Raw genomic sequence first — 20,548 nt, forward strand, 5'->3', positions numbered from 1 at the left:
GATAAGCAATGAGGTCCTGTTGGACAGCACAGGGAACTCTATCCAGTCTCTTGCGACAGACCATGATGGACAATAATATAAGAAAGGGAATGTAGGCATGCCCATTGTGGCTCAGTGGGTTAAGAATCTGACTAGTATCTGCGAGGATGTGGGTTTGATCCCTGGCCTTGGCTAGTAGGTTAAGGATCCCAGATGTGGCTCGGATCCCGCATTGCTGTGGCTGTGGCTGTGGCCGTGGCTGTGGCTCTGGCCGGCAGCTACAGCTCCAGTTCGACCCCTAGCCTGGGAACTTCCATATGCTGCAGGTGCAGCCCTAAAAAGACAAAAAAAGAAAAAAAGAAAAAAAAAAAAAGGGAATGTATATATGTGTGTGTGTGTGTGCGTGCGCACGTGCACGTGCACACGCACCTGGGTCATTTTGCCATAGAACAGAAATTGGTGTAATGTGGTAAATCAACTATAATAAAAAAAAGAAAAAGAAAAGGAAAATATATGCCAATTAAGAGAGAAGGTAGCAAGCCTGTTGCTGGGTCTGGTGGCCTGAGGGCTGGAGTCGAATCACACTGTCCCCACCATGCACACTGCCCGAGGCTGCGCCAGCCCGGGCCCAACGCTGCAGCCAGAGACGATCCCACAGGGCAAGTACCTCTGCAAAACTCCCAGAGTTATGTCAGGTCCAGGGACAAACCTAGGGCCCAAAGAAAAGGAGGCCGTCCTCCGGCAACCCCAGCCCGAGTCCACCAACAGCTGGGAGAAACCTGCACCACACAGACCCCCCAGGGCAGAAGGTGCAGTTTGGCGTTTTCTTTCTCCTCCCTAGAAATAAAGCAGCCTGTCCCGCAGCCACCTGGAAAAACAAAATCTAACTTTCAGGAGGAGGTAGAAGCAGGCACCATCTTCCTAATAAGGCTTTCCTGGATCTAGGAAATCCCAGCCTGAGATGGGCTCCTTAAGCCGGGGTTGGCATTTGCAAGACATGCAAGTTCGGTGAAGTAAAAGCAAATCAGGGAGCCAGGTCAGAGCTTTGCAGGCAGGACCGGATGCCCAGGAGGCAGCCTCTGCGTAACAGAGAAATGGTTTTGACAGGAACGTACAGCTCCTGAGCTTGGGCTGGTTATAACGTTTTTTAAATGACTACATTTCAGTGATTATATAAGTACCTACAACAACAGCCTCAGTTTTGCCTCTTGGTCTACAAAACCCCAGATTATTTACTATCTGGCTCTTTTCAGAACTTTTGCTAACCCCCACCCTAAGTAATTGTTGAGACCCCCTGCCATTAGGAAAATCAGGACTCCTGCTATGGTCCTGAGGAGCCAGCCTGTAACCCTGGCCTTCGTCCCTAAATGATGGTGATGGGGACAGGGGGCCAGTCTCCCCCAGCTCATCCGTCCAGTCCCTTCATCCTGAATGGCCTCCTCTCTTCCTGGCTACTCTTTAAGATCTCCAGAACCTTCTCTCTCTCTCTCTCTCTTTTTTTTTTTTTTTTTTTTTTTCTTTTAAGGGCTGCACCCACAGCATATGGAGGTTCCCAGGCTAGGGGTTGAATCTGAGTTTAGCCACTGGCCCACACCCCAGCCACAGCAACTCGGAATCCGAGCTGCATCTGTGACAGTTCACAGCAACACTGGATCCTTAACCCACTGAGTAAGGCCAGGGATCGAACCCGAGGACTCATGGATACTCGTCGGGTTCCTTAACCACTAAGCCACAACGGGAATTCCCAGAAGCTTCTTTTTTGTACACTTTTTCTCCTCCCTTTCCCAACCCTGACCCATCACTTTTCATTTTGGAATCCCCTATGAGACAGTGGTTCACACACTTGCAGGACTTGATTCGTCCTATATTGACTGCTTCCCCGGTAGGACTGGAAGCAGATGAATGCAGGAGAGCATCCTCATAAGAGTCTCAGTATCCCCAGCACAGCAAGGGCTGTTGGACCAGGGGCAGCTGTTGAACAGCGGTGTGCTGATGAGGTCAGCCGCAGGCAAGAGCACCTGAGCATCCCAGGGACACAATCACTGTGCAAGGCCTGCCGTCTCTGGAGGTGACTCTCCCCACCAAGAACAATCTACTCTGAACCTGGAAGTGTTCAGATCATTAACAAGAGAACAAGTCACAGACCCACCAAGGGTGGGAACTCTGTTTGGCTTTCACTCCTGGGAGTGTCCCTGGGCAGAGTGGATCAAGAGGCTGGAGCCTTTTAAGCCGTGACAAGACTCTTCTTTCAGAACCTGTCCTTGCTTGGAAATTAAGTAGCAAATGTGCAGACAAAAAAGTAGGTGGTGAAAAAACGGGGGCCAGTGGAATTTCCTGGCTGGTGCAGCAGGTTAAGGATCCGGGGTTGTCGCTGCTGTGGCTCAGGTGGCTGCTGTGGCACGGGTTCAAGCCCTGGCCCAGGAACTTCCCCATGCATGAGTGTGGCCAAAATAAAAAAGGGGGAGCCAGAGGCTCTGCAGGAGTGCAGCTGTTCTTACTTAAACGCACCGTAACTGTGCATCCGTCCCCTCTATGCAGTGGTTGCCAAAGAGGGTAGATTATAAATCCAGGGATGGTTTCCTGCTGTGAAAGCCAAGATGCAACATCTGGATAAAGGTTTGGCTGAGGCCACTTCATGTAATCTCCTTGGGAAGGAAAATCAGCCACAGCAGCGAAGGGGAGGGGGAACAGGATGGCCCCCCAGGTGAGAGACCCTACATTCGCATTCCTTTCCCTCCAATCACAAGAACAGGCAAAGCCCTGGGATGACTGGAGTGACACGGGGGCGGGGGGGTGTTTAGAGAATCAAAGCAACAGGTGTACTGAAGGTGGAGTGAAATACCTGCCCTGCCTGGTGGGTGCCCCCCTGCCCGCCCACCTTGATGCCCCAGGACAACACTGGCCTCCAGGACGAGAGGCTGCAGCAGGGGACTGGGGTCCCTCTGGAACACCTTGCTCCCCTTTGCAAACCTGCTGGGCAGCACCCCTACTCCCACCCCAAATAGAAAGACTCAGACTCTCATTCCCACCCCTCCAACCCTGAGGCTTTGTATAAGCTTTCACCCATTTACTGGACCTTATAAAGATGTAGTCAGTCTATTTGGATCAACACCTATCAGGCATCTGGACACACTTAAGAGGTGCAGTTCTCTCTCTTTGTGGTTGGAGCCTAAAGAGAATGACCTTCAGGACAAAGGCAGTGCCTCCTCTTTTATCTTCAAGGGACAGTAGAGCCCGAGGGGTGGCCCCGCCTCAGCCTGGAGGGGTGCTCTAAACCACACACACACTAGCTTCACAGCTTTAGGGGGCTGGGAAGTGAGACGGTGTGGAGGAGAGCTTTGGCAAGCTGCCCCGGCTTTTAGGCAGACTGTAAATTACAAATAAATAAAGCATCTCTGTTCTCCCGCCTTGACTTCAGCGTGTAATGAAAAACAACAGAGCCCTGCCTACACAGTCCCGTTTCCTCCTCAGAGGTGCTGTTCATGGTTCCCCACTGGAAATGACTCCAGGCAGTCAGACACTGGCTTTCTATCACCGCGTTGGCGTCTCGCTTAAAACCACAGTCCACAGACATCAATTTCCTAGATCTTCCCTCGTTCCCCTCCTCACCACTCCCGGGGAGACCTGGACGTACCCCCAAAACTAGCCATCAGGCTCCCTGCTGTCCTGGGGGCCTTGTGGGTGTGGACCACCCGTCTGCCCCCCCCCCCCACTGCCCGCGAGAATGCCAAAAAACCTGTCCTTGGATTATTCAGCAGAAAAAGCAAATGCAAAAATCAGGAGCCCCATGTGAGTAGCTAATCCCAGAGAGAAATCACCGCCAGTTTATACCTTCTGTGATGTTTTGCCACAACCATCCAGTAACCAGGGGACAAAAGGATTTGTTCCGAGTTTAGGGATTACTGGGGGCAAGGCTACATGCTGGGAGAAACCAGCTTCTAAAGTGGACAAGCAAATCCTTCCATCCTCTGGCTGCCTCTGTCCACCACCAAGGCAATGCTGTCTTTCTTGACCTTAGGGTCTGGGTGGGGCGAGGAGCATAACCAGGCGCTGCTGCTCCCTCCCTCCGTGATTTGATTTTCAAGGCTGCATTTCTGTAGAGAAGCTTCTGGTCTGGGAGAACCAGACTGGATCCTTAGAGCTGCTGAGAACCATACAGGGTTTAAAACTTGCAGACAAAGGCTGGGAAACCTCACCCCAGGAGACTGCAGCAGGACTGCCCAGGGGTCTGGTCATCTTTTGCCTTTTGGGTCCATTCACACTTTTTCCTGATAGGTGGGTCTAATGCCACCCAAGCTTGTCCCTGTCCTAATGCCCTGAGACTAATAGAGTTCACCCCTCTGTCTTCGAAGCACAGAAGGGGTCCAGCAAAGAGATGATAGTCCAATCATGAGCTTTGCAAATTTTCTACCCTGGTCAAGGCAGCGTTTGCTCTGACTCCAGAACCAGAAACTGCAAGGGATAGACCTTTTTTTTTTTTTTTTTAATTTCCAAAAGATACATGAGCTCTAGAAGAAACTAACACTTGCCTCGACCAAGTAACATTTTATTTCCTGGGATAAAAATCAAGAGAATGAATTATCAGAAGTCTTCCTCCAACATCGATGCTTTTTGAAGAAAGTTACAAGAACTGGTTAAGGCGCACAGAAAAAGTTAGACTTGCTTTCTTCCAGAGCATTCTCTGCCCTAGACACAAAGCACCGAAATCACAACTCAGAAAAGAGAGAGGCTTGCAGATAACAGGAACCAGAACAGCCAGACCAGGGTCTCGGACTGTAATAGAAATATCACAGGAGAATGTTGCCATAACCTCCTCTTTCATAAATACAATGTATGTCTTGAAAATATATCCAAAATCTCTCCATCTGAACTACAGTACAAAAATCCACTCGCCAGCCATAAAAATAATATTTTCTCATGTACACAAATATAATTATATGTAAAGCAAATTTGGAACACAGGGATGGGGGGAGATTACCAATTCTCTGGGGATTGGGCTATTTAAAGCCATTTTTGTTTGGGTTATCCCTCTGCTGGGTCTAGGAAACTGGCTACAAATACATCCATCTCACAGTGCTCACCATTTCAACAGCTCCTGCGTCATGGAATGTGGTACTTTTTAAAAATAGGTGACCCTGGGTGTCATGGAAAGAAGAGGAAAGAAAAACTAGGGGATCAAGGAGACGCAGGAGGGGAGCAGTGAAAGAAGAAGGGGCGGACCTAGGTTACAGGGTGGGCTAGAAATACTCTTCGCCATGAAGTAGATCCCCAAGGTCAGGAGGCCCCCCGCTGTCCCCAGCTCTCTGCCAACTATCCACCTGCATCCCCCTTACAAATCTGTTTCCCGGCTGCTATCCAGGCAGAGGGCATACAGAGATCTCCGCAAGTCCACATTGCTCTTGGCCTTGAGGTTACACTTCTCTAAGGGGCAACTGCCCCTCCGGGATCCATCTGCATTATCCAGGGCCCCCACAGCCTTGCAGAGGGACCCCTTGCTCCAGCTGGCCTTCCGCTGGCCACCGCTGGCCAGTCCTGTCCCCTGGCTCTGGCTGCCCTGCTCTTCCTTAAGGGCTGCCTGCTCCTCGTGGTCCGTCTCCCTGTGGTAGAAGTAGTTGAAGTTGGAGACAATGACGGGTACAGGCAGGGCGATGGTGAGGACCCCAGCGATGGCACACAGAGAGCCCACGATCTTGCCCCCCACGGTGACGGGCCTCATGTCCCCATAGCCCACCGTGGTCATGGTAACCACGGCCCACCAGAAGCCATCCGGGATGCTGGAGAAGTGGGTCTCTTGGTTGTCGGCCTCGGCGAAGTAGACGGCGCTGGAGAAGAGGATGACGCCGATGAAGAGGAAGAAGATGAGCAGGCCCAGCTCCCGCATGGAGGCCTGCAGGGTCTTGCCCAGGATCTGCAGCCCCTTGGAGTGGCGGGAGAGCTTGAAGATGCGGAACACGCGGACCAGGCGGATCACTCGGAGGATGGCCAGCGACATGGCCTGCTGCCCGTTCTGGCCGCCCCCTCCCCCACCCCCTGGCTGCTGTTCCACCAGCTCGGTGCCCAGGGTGATGAAGTAGGGGAAGATGGCCACCACGTCGATGATGTTCATGATGTTCCGGGAAAACTCAGCCTTGCTGGGACAGGCGAAGAAGCGCACCAGAAGCTCGAAGGTGAACCAGACGACACACGTGGTCTCCACGATGAAGAAGGGGTCCGCCAGGGTCCTGGGCAGGAGAGGCGCCACTGTGGGACCTGAGGGAGGCGGCGCCGCCGCTGCCCCGCTGCCATTGGCCCCTGGGGCGGGTCCAGGGGGCTGGTGGTGCACCGGGGGATGGCGCAGCAGCTCGCGTTCATCCCTGAACTCAGGCAGGGTCTCCAAGCAGAAGGTGATGATGGAGATGAGGATGACAAGGACTGAGACGATGGCGATGGCCCTCGCGGAGCCCGAGCTCTCCGGGTACTCGAAGATCAGCCACACCTGGCGCTGGAACTCGTTGCGGGGCAGGGGCTTCTCCTCCTCCTTGATGAAGCCCTCGTCCTCCCGGAAGCGCTCCATGGCCTCGTCCCCCAGCTGGTAGAAGCGGATCTCATCCGCGAACACGTCCAGGGAGACGTTGACCGGCCTCCGCAGCCGGCCCCCGGACTGGTAGTAGTAGAGGATGCCATCGAAGCTGGGCCGGTTGCGGTCGAAGAAGTACTCGTTCCTCAGGGGGTCGAAGTAGCGCAGGCGCTTGGCGGGGTCCCCCAGGAGCGTGTTGGGGAATTGCGCCAGGGTGCCTAGCTGCGTCTCAAAGCGCAGCCCCGAGATATTGATGAGGACGCGCTGGTGATGGAGGGAGCCCGCGCCCAGCACCTGGTCCTCCGCCACGCCCAGGGCGGGGTCGCCATCTCCCTCCTCTTCCTCCGGAGGCAGCCACCTCGACTGCGGCAGCTCCTGGGGCGGCGGCGGCACCGGCCGGCCTCCCGGATCCGCGCGCCTCTCTGCTCCGCGGCCCCTTGGCTCCCGCTCCTTGGGTCCATCTCCGAGCGCAGCCGTCGGGGGGCAGCGGAGCTCTCCCCCTGCGGTGCCGGCCTCCCCTCCTTCCTTGACGATCATGGCACCGCCATTCTCCAGGGGCACCAGGGCGATCTCCATGGTCCGGGAGCGGGGGGCATGCTGCGCCCCTGCGGACTGACTCCCGCGCCCCCCTCACACCCTGCTGGGCGACCCGCGCCTGACGCCTCTTCTGCTGGCCGCCGGCACGGCTGTGGGGCGGGCTGGAGTGGCTGGCCGGGTCCCCTCGCTCGGTCCTGACGTCAAGAAGCCGCTGCCCTGCCCTCTGCCTCTCTGGGTTCTGGCAGCCCGTTACCAAGCAGCCAAAAGCCGCCTTCCAGCAGATGCAACCTCCAGCCGCCCGGCGCGGCCTCCGCCCCGCGCGGCTCCCCGCCCCCTGTCGTCCTCTCCTTCCCCCGCCTCCCCTCCGGGCTCAGAGGCAGCGGGAGTCTCCCCGGAGGGCGCAGCTGGGGCCCGAGCGAGGAGGGAGGGGCTGAGCGGGGCTCCGCCGGCGGTGGGAGGAAGGAAGGGAGGGAGAGAGGGAGTGGGGAGGATGGAGGAACAGGTTGTACCGAGAGCGCTGAAACTCCAAGGGCAACCAGATGAGAATAGCTCTGGATTTCAGTTCACCTGGGAAGCCCGCTGAGCGCCGATGGGCTCAGGGGGAAATGAATTGCCCTTGGAGGGATGATTTTGAGATGAGAGGGAGTATGAGAGAAGGCAGTGCTTTTTACGTTTCTCCCTTGGAGGAATAAAGGGTCTCTCTTCTTTGGGCAGAATTACAAACAGGAGGGGGCAGGATAGTTATGGACCTTGGGAAAAAAAAATGTATATATATATGTCTGTATCTCCAGATTGAAGGTGAAGCATCTCTTTTCCCATCTCCCTGCATACATTGGTACCAAAAGGTAACTGAGGGAAAATTTAGTGTGTCCTGCCGCTTAGTAAAGCCCCCATTCCCAGTGCAGACAGCGGTGGTCAGAGGGCAGATGCCACCCAGCAGCCCTAGGCAGCCAGCTGGGTCTGGGAGATTCGCTGCCCTGACGCTCACAACCTCGCTGCTCTCCCCACAAAGCCATTAGCAGAAACCATGAGCAGGGAAGGGGAGGAGGGAGAGAGAGAAGCTGGTGAGAGTGGTTTCTGCCTGGTGAAGCTGGGAGCCGGAACCAAAAGCACATCTGTGTAGGGAGTTGGGGTGGGGGCTCTTCAGGAGAGGGAGCCCCGGAGCTTGTGGAGTGCCCGGGGCTGGAGAATTCTCAGCAGTAGAATAACAATCCATACATACTTGGCTCTTTTGTTGTGTCAGGTCCATTTTCAGCACTTTACAAATATTGACTGGCCTATTCCCTTGGCAACCCATTTTCTCAGCAATGTTATTATCTCCACTTTTTAGAGACAAGGAAAATGAGACACAGAGAGATGGACTAACTTGCCTAAAGTCACACAGTTAGAACACGGTAAAAGCTGGGATTTAAACCCAAGCAAGCAGAGTTCAGGACCCTGTTCCTGTCCCTGTGCTCCTCTCTAGAAATGAGTCACCCCCTTTCAGATATAAGGGTAAAAGAGTTCCTGCTCCCCAACATCTGGGCTGACAGTTTTCGTTCCTCCTGCGGGAGGCAGGAGGGTGGCTAAGAGGACAGCTGAGTGCTTCTGGGTTAGAGAGCCAGGCTATCCGGCTCGCCCTAGCCCTGCTGGGTTTTAGCGAGGAGCATCCGTCCAGAGAGAAATATGCTTCAAGGCAAGTCTGGCCCATCCTGGCACAGCTTCCAGACGTGTTTTTGGTTTTACATTACCAGCAAGTCTCTGTCTTCGAATATCTGTTTGATTGTCTATTTCTGTTCCTGTAGGTTGTTGGGGGTTTTCATAGGTGATGTTACAGCCTCTTGTCTGTGAATGCAACACACACAGGGGTGGTTTGGGAACTGGGTACACAAGTGTTTGTTGGAATGTGTGGACTCATAAGCTTTTGTCAGTGTTGGAGGAGTGGGGGGTCCACCTGGCTTTTTTAAGGGATGGCGAGGGTGGATGTGTGCTTGGCGGATGCAAGTTTTCATGGTGTGCCACTCTGCATGTGTGGTGGGCTGTCCTAGCAGATGTGCATGAGTGAGGAAGAGACGTAAAGGTGAAAATGAGTGTGTGGAGGCATCACTGGGTAAGTGCAGGGCTTTGCATGCCCCTCCCCAGACCTGTGCTATTCCTGCTCTGTCTCCTCTGGGTTTTTCTTCTTCTCTTGCTCTGAGGTTGCCAGTTGGGATCAGGTCTGCCCCTGCCCCTGGAACTGCGGAACTGGAAAGGGTGGGCTCAGCGGCCTGGAGGGCCTCTCTTGTTCACTGACCCACACCTCTTGTACATACAAGGATGTCGTCTAGGCTCACAGGGGTTCCTTGGGCTCGCTGGGGGAAAGAGCTTGTCTTCCATGGACCAAAGAATCAGAGCACCACGTAAACAGTCCTTTAAGAATGTGGTACTTTGTTTTTTGGCTGCACCATGATAAGTGAAAATTCCTGGGCCAGGGATCGAACCTGCCCCACAGCTGCAAACTGCACCACAGCTGTGGCAACACTGGCTCCTTAACCCACTTCACCACAAGGGAACTTCTCAATGTGATACTTTCTTAAATCTCCTTTCCATACCTTTGCTAGCTTGCATCGATTTCCTGTAAAACGACCTTCCAATGTCACGTGCAACAAGCAGGGGGATTACTGCAGGCTCTCCCTTAAAGAAAGAACTAGCTTTGGAGCTCAGGGAATGCAGTTAGCTGACAGCGCCCAGCTGTTATCACCTCCTGGCTCTGCCTGCTGTCATCCTCCTGGGGAGCCGCTGGCAAGGACTGAACATGGCAAGTTTACAAGGACCTGGCCAGTTCTGTGTCTGCCCAATGCAGAACCCTGCAGCTGTGCAGTCTTGGCACTGGGTCACCCCACTGGATCTGCTAAGACTTTGTAAGAAAATCATTGTCTGAGATTCTTGCTCATTCAACCCTTCCTCCTGCCCTTTTCTTTCATGGTGTCAGAACAGCATCTTAGTCTGAGGATGTCCCTTGCTGAGTTTTGCAGTCTTTTGGCTTTTGTTTTTGGTTTTTTTGGTTTTTTTTTTTTTTTTTTTTTTTTTTGTCTTTTTGTTGTTGTTGTTGTTGTTGTTGCTATTTCTTGGGCCGCTCCCGCGGCATATGGAGGTTCCCAGGCTAGGGGTCGAATCAGAGCTGTAGCCACCGGCCTACGCCAGAGCCACAGCAACGCAGGATCCGAGCCACGTCTGCAACCTACACCACAGCTCACGGCAACGCCAGATCGTTAACCCACTGAGCAAGGGCAGGGACCGAACCCGCAACCTCATGGTTCCTAGTCGGATTCGTTAACCACTGCGCCACGACGGGAACTCCTGGCTTTTGTTTTTAATCTTTCTTTTATGGCCTCTCAAAAAAGGCATTCCCAGATTAACAAATCTGACTAGCATCCGTGAGGATGCAGGTTCGATCCCTGGGCTTGCTCAGTGGGTTAAGGATCTGGTTGGTGTTGTTGTGGCTGTGGTGTCGGCAGGGAGCTATAGCTCCGATTCGACACATAGCCTGGGAGCATCCATATGCCATGGCCCTAAAAAGCAAAAAAAAAAAAAAAAAACCCTTTTGCACTCCTGACTCTACCTCGTTGTCTTTCTTTACAGAGGATACAGGTGCACATCACGTACCTGAAATCTGCTTTCTTCTCCACCCAATCAGTCCTAGGAGTGAAGCTCTTTTACCCGCGGTGCTTGACGGCCACCATCACCCATCACCTGAGGATCCTGTTAGGAGGCAGGATTGACCCCTTGGAGGGCTTAGATTCAGACCCGCTCCCCAGTGGGGGTGACACTTCTAGCCTAAGGTCACGATTTGGATGGTGTCTCCTCTCAAACTTCAAATGGTGTCTTTGTTTTTTTATTTTTATTTTTTTGTCTTTTTTTGCCTTTTTCTAGGGCCGCTCCTGTGGGGAGGTTCCCAGGCTAGGGGTCTAAACGGAGCTGTAGCTACTGGCCTACACCAGAGCCACAGCAACTTGGGATCTGAGCCGCATCTGCAACCTACACCACAGCTCACGGCAACGCCGGATCCTTAACCCACTGAGCAAGGCCAGGGATCGAACCCGCAACCTCATGGTTCCTAGTTGGATTCGTTGACCACTGCACCACGACGGGAACTCCCAAACGATGTCTTTGAATGAATTATTTGCAACACCTACATTATATCCCTAAAATGAGCTCTCCAGAGGAAAACAAAGGAGAGCTCTCCACTCAGTTCACGGGACGGGTCCTATCAGATGGCAGCAGGACACTGGGGGCCTGCAGAACTACGGGGAATGAACATTATGAGAAGAAAGGCGCAGAACTACGGGGAATGAACATTATGAGAAGAAAGGCGAGCCCCGCTGAAGTGAGAGGAAAGGGAGAAGACTGGGAGGAGAAAGAAAATTAACTGGCACCTTTCTTAATCCCTCCAAAAATATTCATGGAGCACCTACCCTGTGCCCGGTTCTCCAGGGTCTGGGAGATACCGGTGACCAAGACAGACGTACTTCCTCTCCGGACTTACATCCCAAGGAGGGCGAAAGTCTCTGAGCATCTAACCACAGTTGTGAGGGGCACCTCTAGAATATAGGGTGCTGTGAGAAGAGTTGGTGGGGTCTGACCCCCATCTAGGAGTCAGGGAAATTTTCCACTGTGTTTTTGTTTGTTCGTTTGTCTTTTTAGGGCCACCCCTCTACCCCCACCTATGGAGGTTCCCAGGCTAGGAGTCAAACCAGAGCTACAGCTGCCGACCTACACCACAGGCACAGCGATGCCAGATCCGAGCCGTGTCTGCGACCTTCCTCACAGCTCACGGCAACGCTGTATCCTTAGCCCACTGATCGAGGCCAGGGATCGAACCCGCAACCTCATGGTTCCTAGTTGGATTTGTTTCTGCTGCACCACGACGGCAACTCTGAAACTTTCTAACTTGATGATTTGGGGAAAGCAAATTATTTCTGTATAGATGGAATGAATGTTCCCAAGGCCCTGGGGTGGGAGGGACAGAGCTGGTTGGAGGAACTCAAAGAAAGTGATTGTAGTTGACAGATAGGGGGGCAGATTTCTGGGAGATTGGGCCAGAGAGGGGGAGGAACGCAGGCGAAGAGCTGGCTAGGTCAGATTTCACAATCCGCCCCCCACCCCAACCCCAGCGGGAGATCTGATATACTTCTTTCCTTCCACACTCAGATGCTTTGCTTGTGTCTCTGTAAAGCAAATGTGCCAACATGCTTCTGTTTTATCTCTGTTACTTATTTTAGTCTCTTCTCCCCGTCCACTCTCGCTAAAATGGATACCTGTGTGTGTGTGTGTGTGTGTGTGTGTGTGTGTGTGTGTGTGGTCTGTCTGTATCTATCTCTCTACCATCTATCTCATACATAAATAATATCTACCACACCATTTGTCCATGTATAGCTACGGATGGTAGGAAGGATAGATATTAGAGAGAGAGAGAGCTTGACATCAAGGGTCATACTTTGCTCATCTCTGACTGTCCTCACCACACCAAACCTGGTACCATGTCCATATTATGAATTTCAATAAGTACACATTGAACCCAACTGAACCAAGGGAGAGGAATTCCACTCTGGAGCAGAGAGGGAGGGAAAACCCAAGGGATGGGAATGGAAAGAGGATTCGCTCGACATTCCCAGTGGTGCTGGAGGTGGACCTGACAAGACAGTGAAAAGACTCATCTGGACAACCAAAGATGGGAGGCAGTGAAAAAAATCTACTTGGGCCCCTTATGGTCCAGGTTCTGTATTTGCCACATTCTCTATTATTACACCAATGGCCTCGGCTTTGTGGGTGAAAACAGCTTTGTGGATAGAAAGAATTTAATATGTTGGACTGGGTGCTTTAATTCCTAAATTAAGATTGTGCTTGAGAGCTAAAGGTAGTGTGGCTGTGTTTCTAATGTAAGAATAAGTTAAAACAGAAAAACATGGATATCTGCTGAATTTTTTATCTAGGTCAAGGGAAAAGCTTCCCCTGTGGGGCAAAATTTAAAGGGACAGTCGGGGGCAAAAATAAAATTCTGTCCTAAAATAAATAAATAAATAAATAAATAAACATACATACATAAAGGCGTTTCCATCATGGCTCAGTGGTTAATGAATCCGACTGGGAATCATGAGGTTGTAGGTTCGATCCCTGGCCTTGCTCAGTGGGTTAAGGATCCAGCGTTGCCATGAGCTGTGGTGTAGGTCACAGACGTGCCTCGGATCCCAAGTTGCTGTGGCTGTGGTGTAGGCCGGCAGCTGTAGCTCTGATTAGACCCCTAGCCTGGAAACCTCCATATGCCATGGGTGCGGCCCTAGAAAAGACAAAAAAAATAAAAATAAAAATAAAATTCCGTCCTAATGATGTTGCTCATCTTTGCTGTCAAACATCAATTTCCCCCCTTCTCCCACCAGGTTGGAGGGGGTGACAGACATGGGAGCCTCATCAGAAATATGATGAGGGGTTCCGGGGACAGCCTGGACAGACACACCCTGCAAGCCCGCCAGGGTGCTGGCCAGTCGGCCAGGGCTCGGGCTCCTCCCCTGCTTCTTCCTTGCAAGGGGAGGAGGTTCTGCTGAGCGGAAGGCATCTCTCAAGCAACCCTGCGCATCCCTGGGCATCCCTGGTCACTCCTGAGGGAGCTTGGATTTCTTACGGAAGAGAAAAGGACTCTGGGCTGTTTCCCCTGTCCCTTCCCCATCACTCTGCTAAACCAGTTATTTCAAGTTCCCCGCATCACCCTGAACCTCCTCTCCATTAAAAAAAAAGAAAAAGAAAAAGGAAATTGAACAAAACCATCACGGTGTTTCCTTCACCAGGGAAGCCGCACCCCCAGTTTGGGGAAGACTTGTTTTCTTGTTTTCCCCACGACTCCTTGGTCAGCTCTGTGTCTAAGGAAACACAGAGCCCCTGGGAGTCAGGAGCTGGGAGACAGGACGTAGGACTTCTTAGGCTGGACCAGAGAGAGCCAAACAGAAGGCGGCATAGTTAAACCAAAATACCTTTTAAAGAGTTAAGAGTAAAACTTGAGGAAGGAGTCCCTGTTGTGGCTCAGCAGGTTACAAATCCAATTAGTAACCATGAGGTCGCTCAGTGGGTTAAGGATCCGGCGTTGCTGTGAGTTGTGGGGGAGGTCGCAGACACTGCTCGAGTTGCTGTGGCTGTGCTATAGGCCAGCAGCTGTAGCTCTGATGCCATCCCAACCTGGGAACTTCCATATGCGGCAGATGCAACCCTAAAAAGCAAAAACAAAACAAAACAAAACCAAAAAGCTTGATTAATAAGTCATTGACAGGCGGGGTCTTACTGCTGAATGTTCCAAAGTATGGTCCTTATTATTAAATACTAGAGTAAATAGTAATTGAGTAAATATAATTATATTAATAACAGAGTAAACAATAATAATAGAGTAGCTAGTGATTGGTAATCAGCAAAACCCTCTCTCACATAAGCCTCTTTCCCAGATTCCTTTCCCTGGCAGATCTGTGCTGGAAAACATCTTAACGAGGGGAGCAGCTGTTCTCTCCTCCCCCCCCGCCCCCCCCACCCCGCCCTTTCCTTTCTCACTTGCCCCTCAATCCAACACCTTGGGAAGGAAGTTCTGGAAATGACCATCCTTTCCTGTTTGATGGAATCAGCACAGGTGGGGTAAAGCAAAACACGGGTGCAAAACAAATGAGTTTGCATTTGCAGGGTGTTTGCAGGGGAGACAGGCGTCTCTGCTGCATTAAGAGATGGAAGCAGGAGGCCAGGCTGAGGGTGAGGGGAGAGGAGAGATTATGCTGAAATTGACCCAGATCCTGAATGAGCCCTCAGAAGGCCGGTAGGGTTTCCTGTTGAGAGGGATTAAAATGAGAGCCATTCACAAATCAAGGCTCACATCTGGAGCTTGGCTTTTTCTATCCCCCCGACCCCTCCTTTCCTAATATTATCCAGGAATAAATTCATTAATGGGTCCAGCGCATTTTTCAGAGGCCGAGCATAGAAGAGAAAGTGACCCAGATGGAGAGAAGTGGGAGGGGCAAAGGATGCTAGCCCTGGGGAGTGAGGGTCTTCCCTCCCTGCTCCCAGACCCCCTTCATCCACCGGCGGGTGGGTTAGGGATGCATTGGGAAGATTTTTCTCTTGTCCATCTTTCCGTCCTCACATCTCACCATGTGTTCACTCACATAACATGAAAACCCTTCTAAGCCTGAAATCACGAAATGAGAGCTTCATTTTTGGTTAGGGTTAAAGATATTTAAATTGATTTTTACTTTCTCAATAACAACTGCAGCATGTATTTCCTAACTCTCTGCTTAGGCACCTCGATCAAGGAAGGCGTTATTGAGTATTTTATAGTCAATGGCTTGTCTAGCTAGATTATTGCCCACATTGTGTAAAGATATTTTAATGAGTTTAGGTTATGTATCCAGGTACATGAAGAAAGCACTTTATTTTAAAAGTGCAAAGCACATGTAAAACTGTTTCGTTATTATGTAAGGAGTGTCCCTTCTAAGTTTGGAAAAAACAGGTGATCACTCTGTGATTCATGCAAGCCAGACAGCACCCATTTTTCTCAACGTCTTTCTCAAGAAAAATCCTCTTTATTCTCATTTGATTACAAGATGGTCAAGTCACGGAACAGGATGAGGGCTCAGTCGTGGTTTCAATATAACTGGATCTGGAGAGAATGGCTTCCAGAGGATTTCGACTCAAAGTCTGTTCCATGGACCAGCATGTCATGACCACCTGGAAGCTCATTAGAAATGTAATTCCCAGAGTTCTGGTTGTGGCTCAGCGGGTTAAGAACCTGACTGGTATCCATGAGGACGCAGATTCGATCCCTGGCTTTGCTCAGTGGGTTAAGGATCCAGCGTTGCTGCAAGCTGCAGCATAGTCACAGATGCAATGCGGCTCGGATCCTGCATGGCTGTGGCTGTGGTGTAGGTCACAGCTCTGATTCGACCCCTAGCCTGGGAATTTCCATATGCCACGGGTGTGGCCATAAAAAGACAAAAGAAAATGTCATTTCCAAGCCCCTCCCTGACGTACTAGATCAGAATATGGGAAATGAAACCCAAGAAACTGTTCTTGGCTCTCCGGCTGATTCTGATGCCACCCGAGTTTCAGAACCACTGTCCAAGACTAGTACCACCTAGGACTCTGGCCCTTTCATTGGATGCCTTGGGGCATAAAGAATCCAGCAGCTGGGATGTCCATTCTCTTGGCTATGAGCTTGGATGTGGATTGAGGTAGATCTGCATAGAGGGCCTTCGACCCCTATCCACTACAACACTCAGCCTCTCTAGGCTTCCGCTTCTCCAGTGAAGACACAAATAGTACCCACCTCCTACAGTTGTTCTAAGCGGTACATGTCTGGAGAATTATAAACCCTCCATAACATTAGTTGGCGCTGTTAGTCCTAGTTAGCCTGCGTAATCTGGCAGCTTTCAAAGGTATGTGCAGCCCTAAATCATCCGCACTGGCCACCTGCAGTGACTCGTGAGGTCACCATATTATTAACAGCCTTTCTCTTTGTTGATCCGATGAGCTAGCCATGGTCTCCCAGTTTGATGGAAAGTGGAACAGGATCCCTGGGCCTTAACTTCAGCATCACAAATGCCCTCCTCTCAGCCCCCCGGCCTTCCTGTTAGTATTAGTTTCCTATTGCTGCTCTAACAAAATACTCCGCACGTAATGGCTTAAAACAACAAGAATCTAATTTCTTTCTTCCTTCCTTTCTTTCTTTTCATTTCTTCCCTTTCTTTCTTTCTTTCTTTCTTTCTTTTTTCTTTTTTTTTTGACTCACCCATGGCATGTGGAATTTCCCAAGCCAGGGATCAAACTCACACCACAGCAGTGACAGTGCCAGATCCTTAACCCACTGAAACACCAAGGAGCTCCCCAAATCGATTTTCTTATAATTCTGAAGGTTAGAAGTGAAAAATGGATCTCTCTGGCCTTAAGGGTTCAGCTGGGCTGGTTCCTTCTTGAGTCTCTGGGGGACAATCCATTGCCTCAGCTTTTCTATCTGCTAGAAGCCCTGCTTTCTCGGCTTATGGCCTTTTCCTTCAACGTCAATGACAGTGACAGCATCACTCCAACCCCTGCTTCCTTGGTCACACCTTCTCCTCTCACTCTTCCGCCTCCTTAAGGCTCCTTGTGGTTACGATAGCTTCACCTATATAATCTAAGATAATTTTTCTATTTCGTGATCCTAAATTAGTCCCATGTGCAGAATCCCTTCTAAGATGTAGGGTGATATGTCCACAGGTTCCAGGCATGAGGACCTGGACTTCTCTCAGGGACAATTAACTCTGCCACATGGTTCCTGCCCCTCCTAGGCAACAAAGAGACTCCCGGGATAGGACTTGGAGAGCTGAAAGCACCCGAAGCTGTTGGCTCTTCAGAGCCTTTCATTTTACAGTCATCCAACATCTGGAGTTTTTCCCTGGGCAAGGAGCAGAGGCTGAGCAACCGGAGACCCTGGTTTCCAACCCCGATCTGCAAAGTCCAGGCTTGGTGGTTTCACCAGTGGATGAGCTCCATGTAGCAGGGAAATAAAAAACTCATGAGGTGTCCATAGGATGAAGTCATGATTTTGCAGATCCAGACTTGCTGGAAGATGCAGGGTGACTCTAAGGGCTGAGTCATACCAGGAACATTTCAGTCTCCCTGTCTGGGGAGTGGAGTTTATCCTGTTTTCTCCTTCTGTAGAAGCTGTCCCTCTCCTCCTGAAAGTCCCCAAGCACAGGTGAAAGATTTGTGAATTCCAAGCCTGGTCTCCCATCCACCACTGCCACATTTCGAGAAGCCAGAAGCAGGGTGATTTCTCACACACAGCAACCACTTCTTTCTCTGGTCAAGACAGAAATCTGGGAAATGGCAATTATCTCATAGTATCACCAACCTTGCAGCATGACATTATCAACTGTTGGAAATTACATGGTTTTCATTTGCTGCTATTTTCACGTCTGTCGTCTTCTCTGCCCCCTCCCCAGCCCAGTGCCAACGCCCCCCCCCCACCCTCCCAGCCTCTCCCTTTCTTCTTATTAATTTTGCGAAATAGCTTTCTTATTTGTAGCAGGCTGATGCCACTTGCAGGAATATGATATTGAGGATTGTAATAAGGGCTTTCACAGTTTCGGGTGGCGCTCAGCCATCAGCCATTAGATGCTTCAGCTCAGCTTCAGAGCCTTTGTCTTGGACAACGAAGAAATGGCTAGAAAAGGCCCCAGGACATTTCATTTCGTGAACTGTCTGGCTACTCTGGGTGATACTGGAAACCAATGACCGAGTTGCGAGGGCTGCTTTTCTGGAGGAACAAGTTGTGGGCGTGAGGTGTGTGTTTCCGTGGAGAAAAGAGATTTCCACTGACGCTGTCTTTAGGCAATGTAATTAGCATGGCAGTGGAAAGCAGAAAACCAAGACTTTGAGTCCCACTCTGCCCCTCTGACTCTTAGCTACATGGCCTAGGCAGGTACTTTAAACCCTCTAAATATATATATATGTATATATATATATATTTTTTTAATTTTGGGAGATCTGGTTGTGGCTCAGCAGGTTAAGAACTTGAATAGTGTCTGTGAGGATGCGGGTTTGGATCCGGTGTTGAGTGGGTTAAGAATCCTGTGTTGCCACAAGCTGTGGTGTAGATCATAGATGCTTCTCAGACCCCAAGTTGCTGTGGCTGGGGTGTAAGCCGGCAGCTGTGGCTCCGATTTGACTCCCAGCCTGGGAATATCCATATGCCGTGGGTGTGACCCTAAACACAAAACAAAACAAAACAGAAAGAATGGATAAACAACAGATCCTACTGTATAGCACAGGAAACTATATCCAATATCCTATGATAAACCACAATGGAAAAGGATGTGAAAAAGAATGCATATATACTATAACTGAATCACTTTACTGTACGGCAGAAATTAACACAACATTGTAAATCAACTATACTTGAATAAGTTAAATTTTTTTAAAGAGCTAATTTTAGTTAATCTGGTGTCTATTATAAAATCGTGACAGTTAACATGTCTCGAGCTCTTGTTAACGTGCCTTCAACTATGCCTTTTACATACGCTTTGGCATCGAATCCTCTAATAACACGCTAAGAGGTAGTGGTTATTATCCGTCCCAGTTTAGAGACATGGAAGCTGAGGGCTAATGCAGTTAAGACCCTTGCTGAAAGTATATTGAGGAGGCCATGGTAGGGGCCTGGCAGCTGCTGGTTATTGTTATGCATTTATAGGGCCTGGGCCTGTCTTCTGAACTCCTGCGGAGCCGAGGGCGGTTTCTCCTTCTGACTTTCTATATCCAGCTCCCAACCTGCCTTCAGTCATGTCCAGACCCTGATAAGGCCTCATGGGGAAAAGCCAGTGACAAAGGTATGAATGACCAACAGCCCCGTAGGCCTGCTCAGGACTTTGCCTGTAAGCTCACAAGAATTTGGGATGAGAATTTGGGATGTCAGCATCTTATCCAAACCGAGTGACTCCAAGAGGCAGCAACTTTCCGCCTGGTGTCATGTGGCTTCCCAGGTGGGGGTCAGCTGACTGCATCCTCAGAGAGGACACTCCCTGTCAGCCCCGCCCTCCCATGCACTGGTCCAGCCTGTGCAGCTTGGCCGAGGTCAGAGGGAGTGAGGAGAAGAGGACATTACTGAGACAGATGTTAACACCATCAAGATTGGAGGTCCAGTTTTCAGTCTCAAAAGGAGCCTTCTTGGAGGCCATGAGAATTTACCAAACACTGGAAATTTAAAAAGAACCCCCCCCCATTTTTTTTTGGCTGCATTCTCAGCATGCAGAAGTTTCCAGGATAGGGATCGAACCCATGCCACAGCAATGACAGCATCAGATCCTTAACCCTCTGCACCATCAGGGAACTCCCAAGGGCTTGTTTTTTTGAAACAGCATTGAGAGTTGCCAGGAGCTTCAGCTGGACCATGCCAGCTTGCACTTGAGATAACATATTTTTAAAGATCTGGGCTTTTCCAGGAAATTTCTCTGGGGACATGCTGAGCCCTTGACCCTATCACCCTCTCAGGATTCATCAAAGACAGCTAGGGGACAGGTTAGGATGAAGAAGTGGGGGGTTGGGGGTGTCACGCTGCTTGGAACTAAATGTGAATCCCGTCTCTGCACAACTTACTGGCTGTGTGACCTTGGGCTAGGCATTTAACTTCTCTGTGCTTTAATGTCCTTATCTGTAAGATGAATAATAATAATAGTAATGGCACTTAACTAGTATGCATTTTTATAACTCTTTATTGTTGTAAACATCGTTAATATTTGTAAACTACCCACATCGGTGTCTGGCACACAGCGGGATTATGTAAGTGTTTATTAATAAATGAAATGTTAAAGACGCCTGGCATCCTCAGTGAGGTGCCGTCCCTGCCAGGACGAGAGCCCAGCACATTCCTTTTTGGAAGGACTATAATTAGAGCCAACCAAAGGACGCAGGAATTTCTCATGAATTAAGGAAATGTGGTGGCTGGGCAGGGAGGCAGTG

At 50.6% G+C, this 20,548-nt stretch overlaps 1 protein-coding gene across 1 annotated transcript; it reads right to left on the minus strand.

Moving 5' to 3' along the window:
* On the minus strand, positions 4,512-7,383 carry KCNA5 (potassium voltage-gated channel subfamily A member 5). The gene is given in 1 exon segment (NM_001006593.2): positions 4,512-7,383. A coding segment is annotated over 1 exon segment (1,803 nt). The 5' UTR covers positions 7,112-7,383; the 3' UTR covers positions 4,512-5,308.

This window comes from Sus scrofa, chromosome 5 (assembly GCF_000003025.6).
Source record: "Sus scrofa isolate TJ Tabasco breed Duroc chromosome 5, Sscrofa11.1, whole genome shotgun sequence".
NCBI lineage: Eukaryota > Metazoa > Chordata > Mammalia > Artiodactyla > Suidae > Sus > Sus scrofa.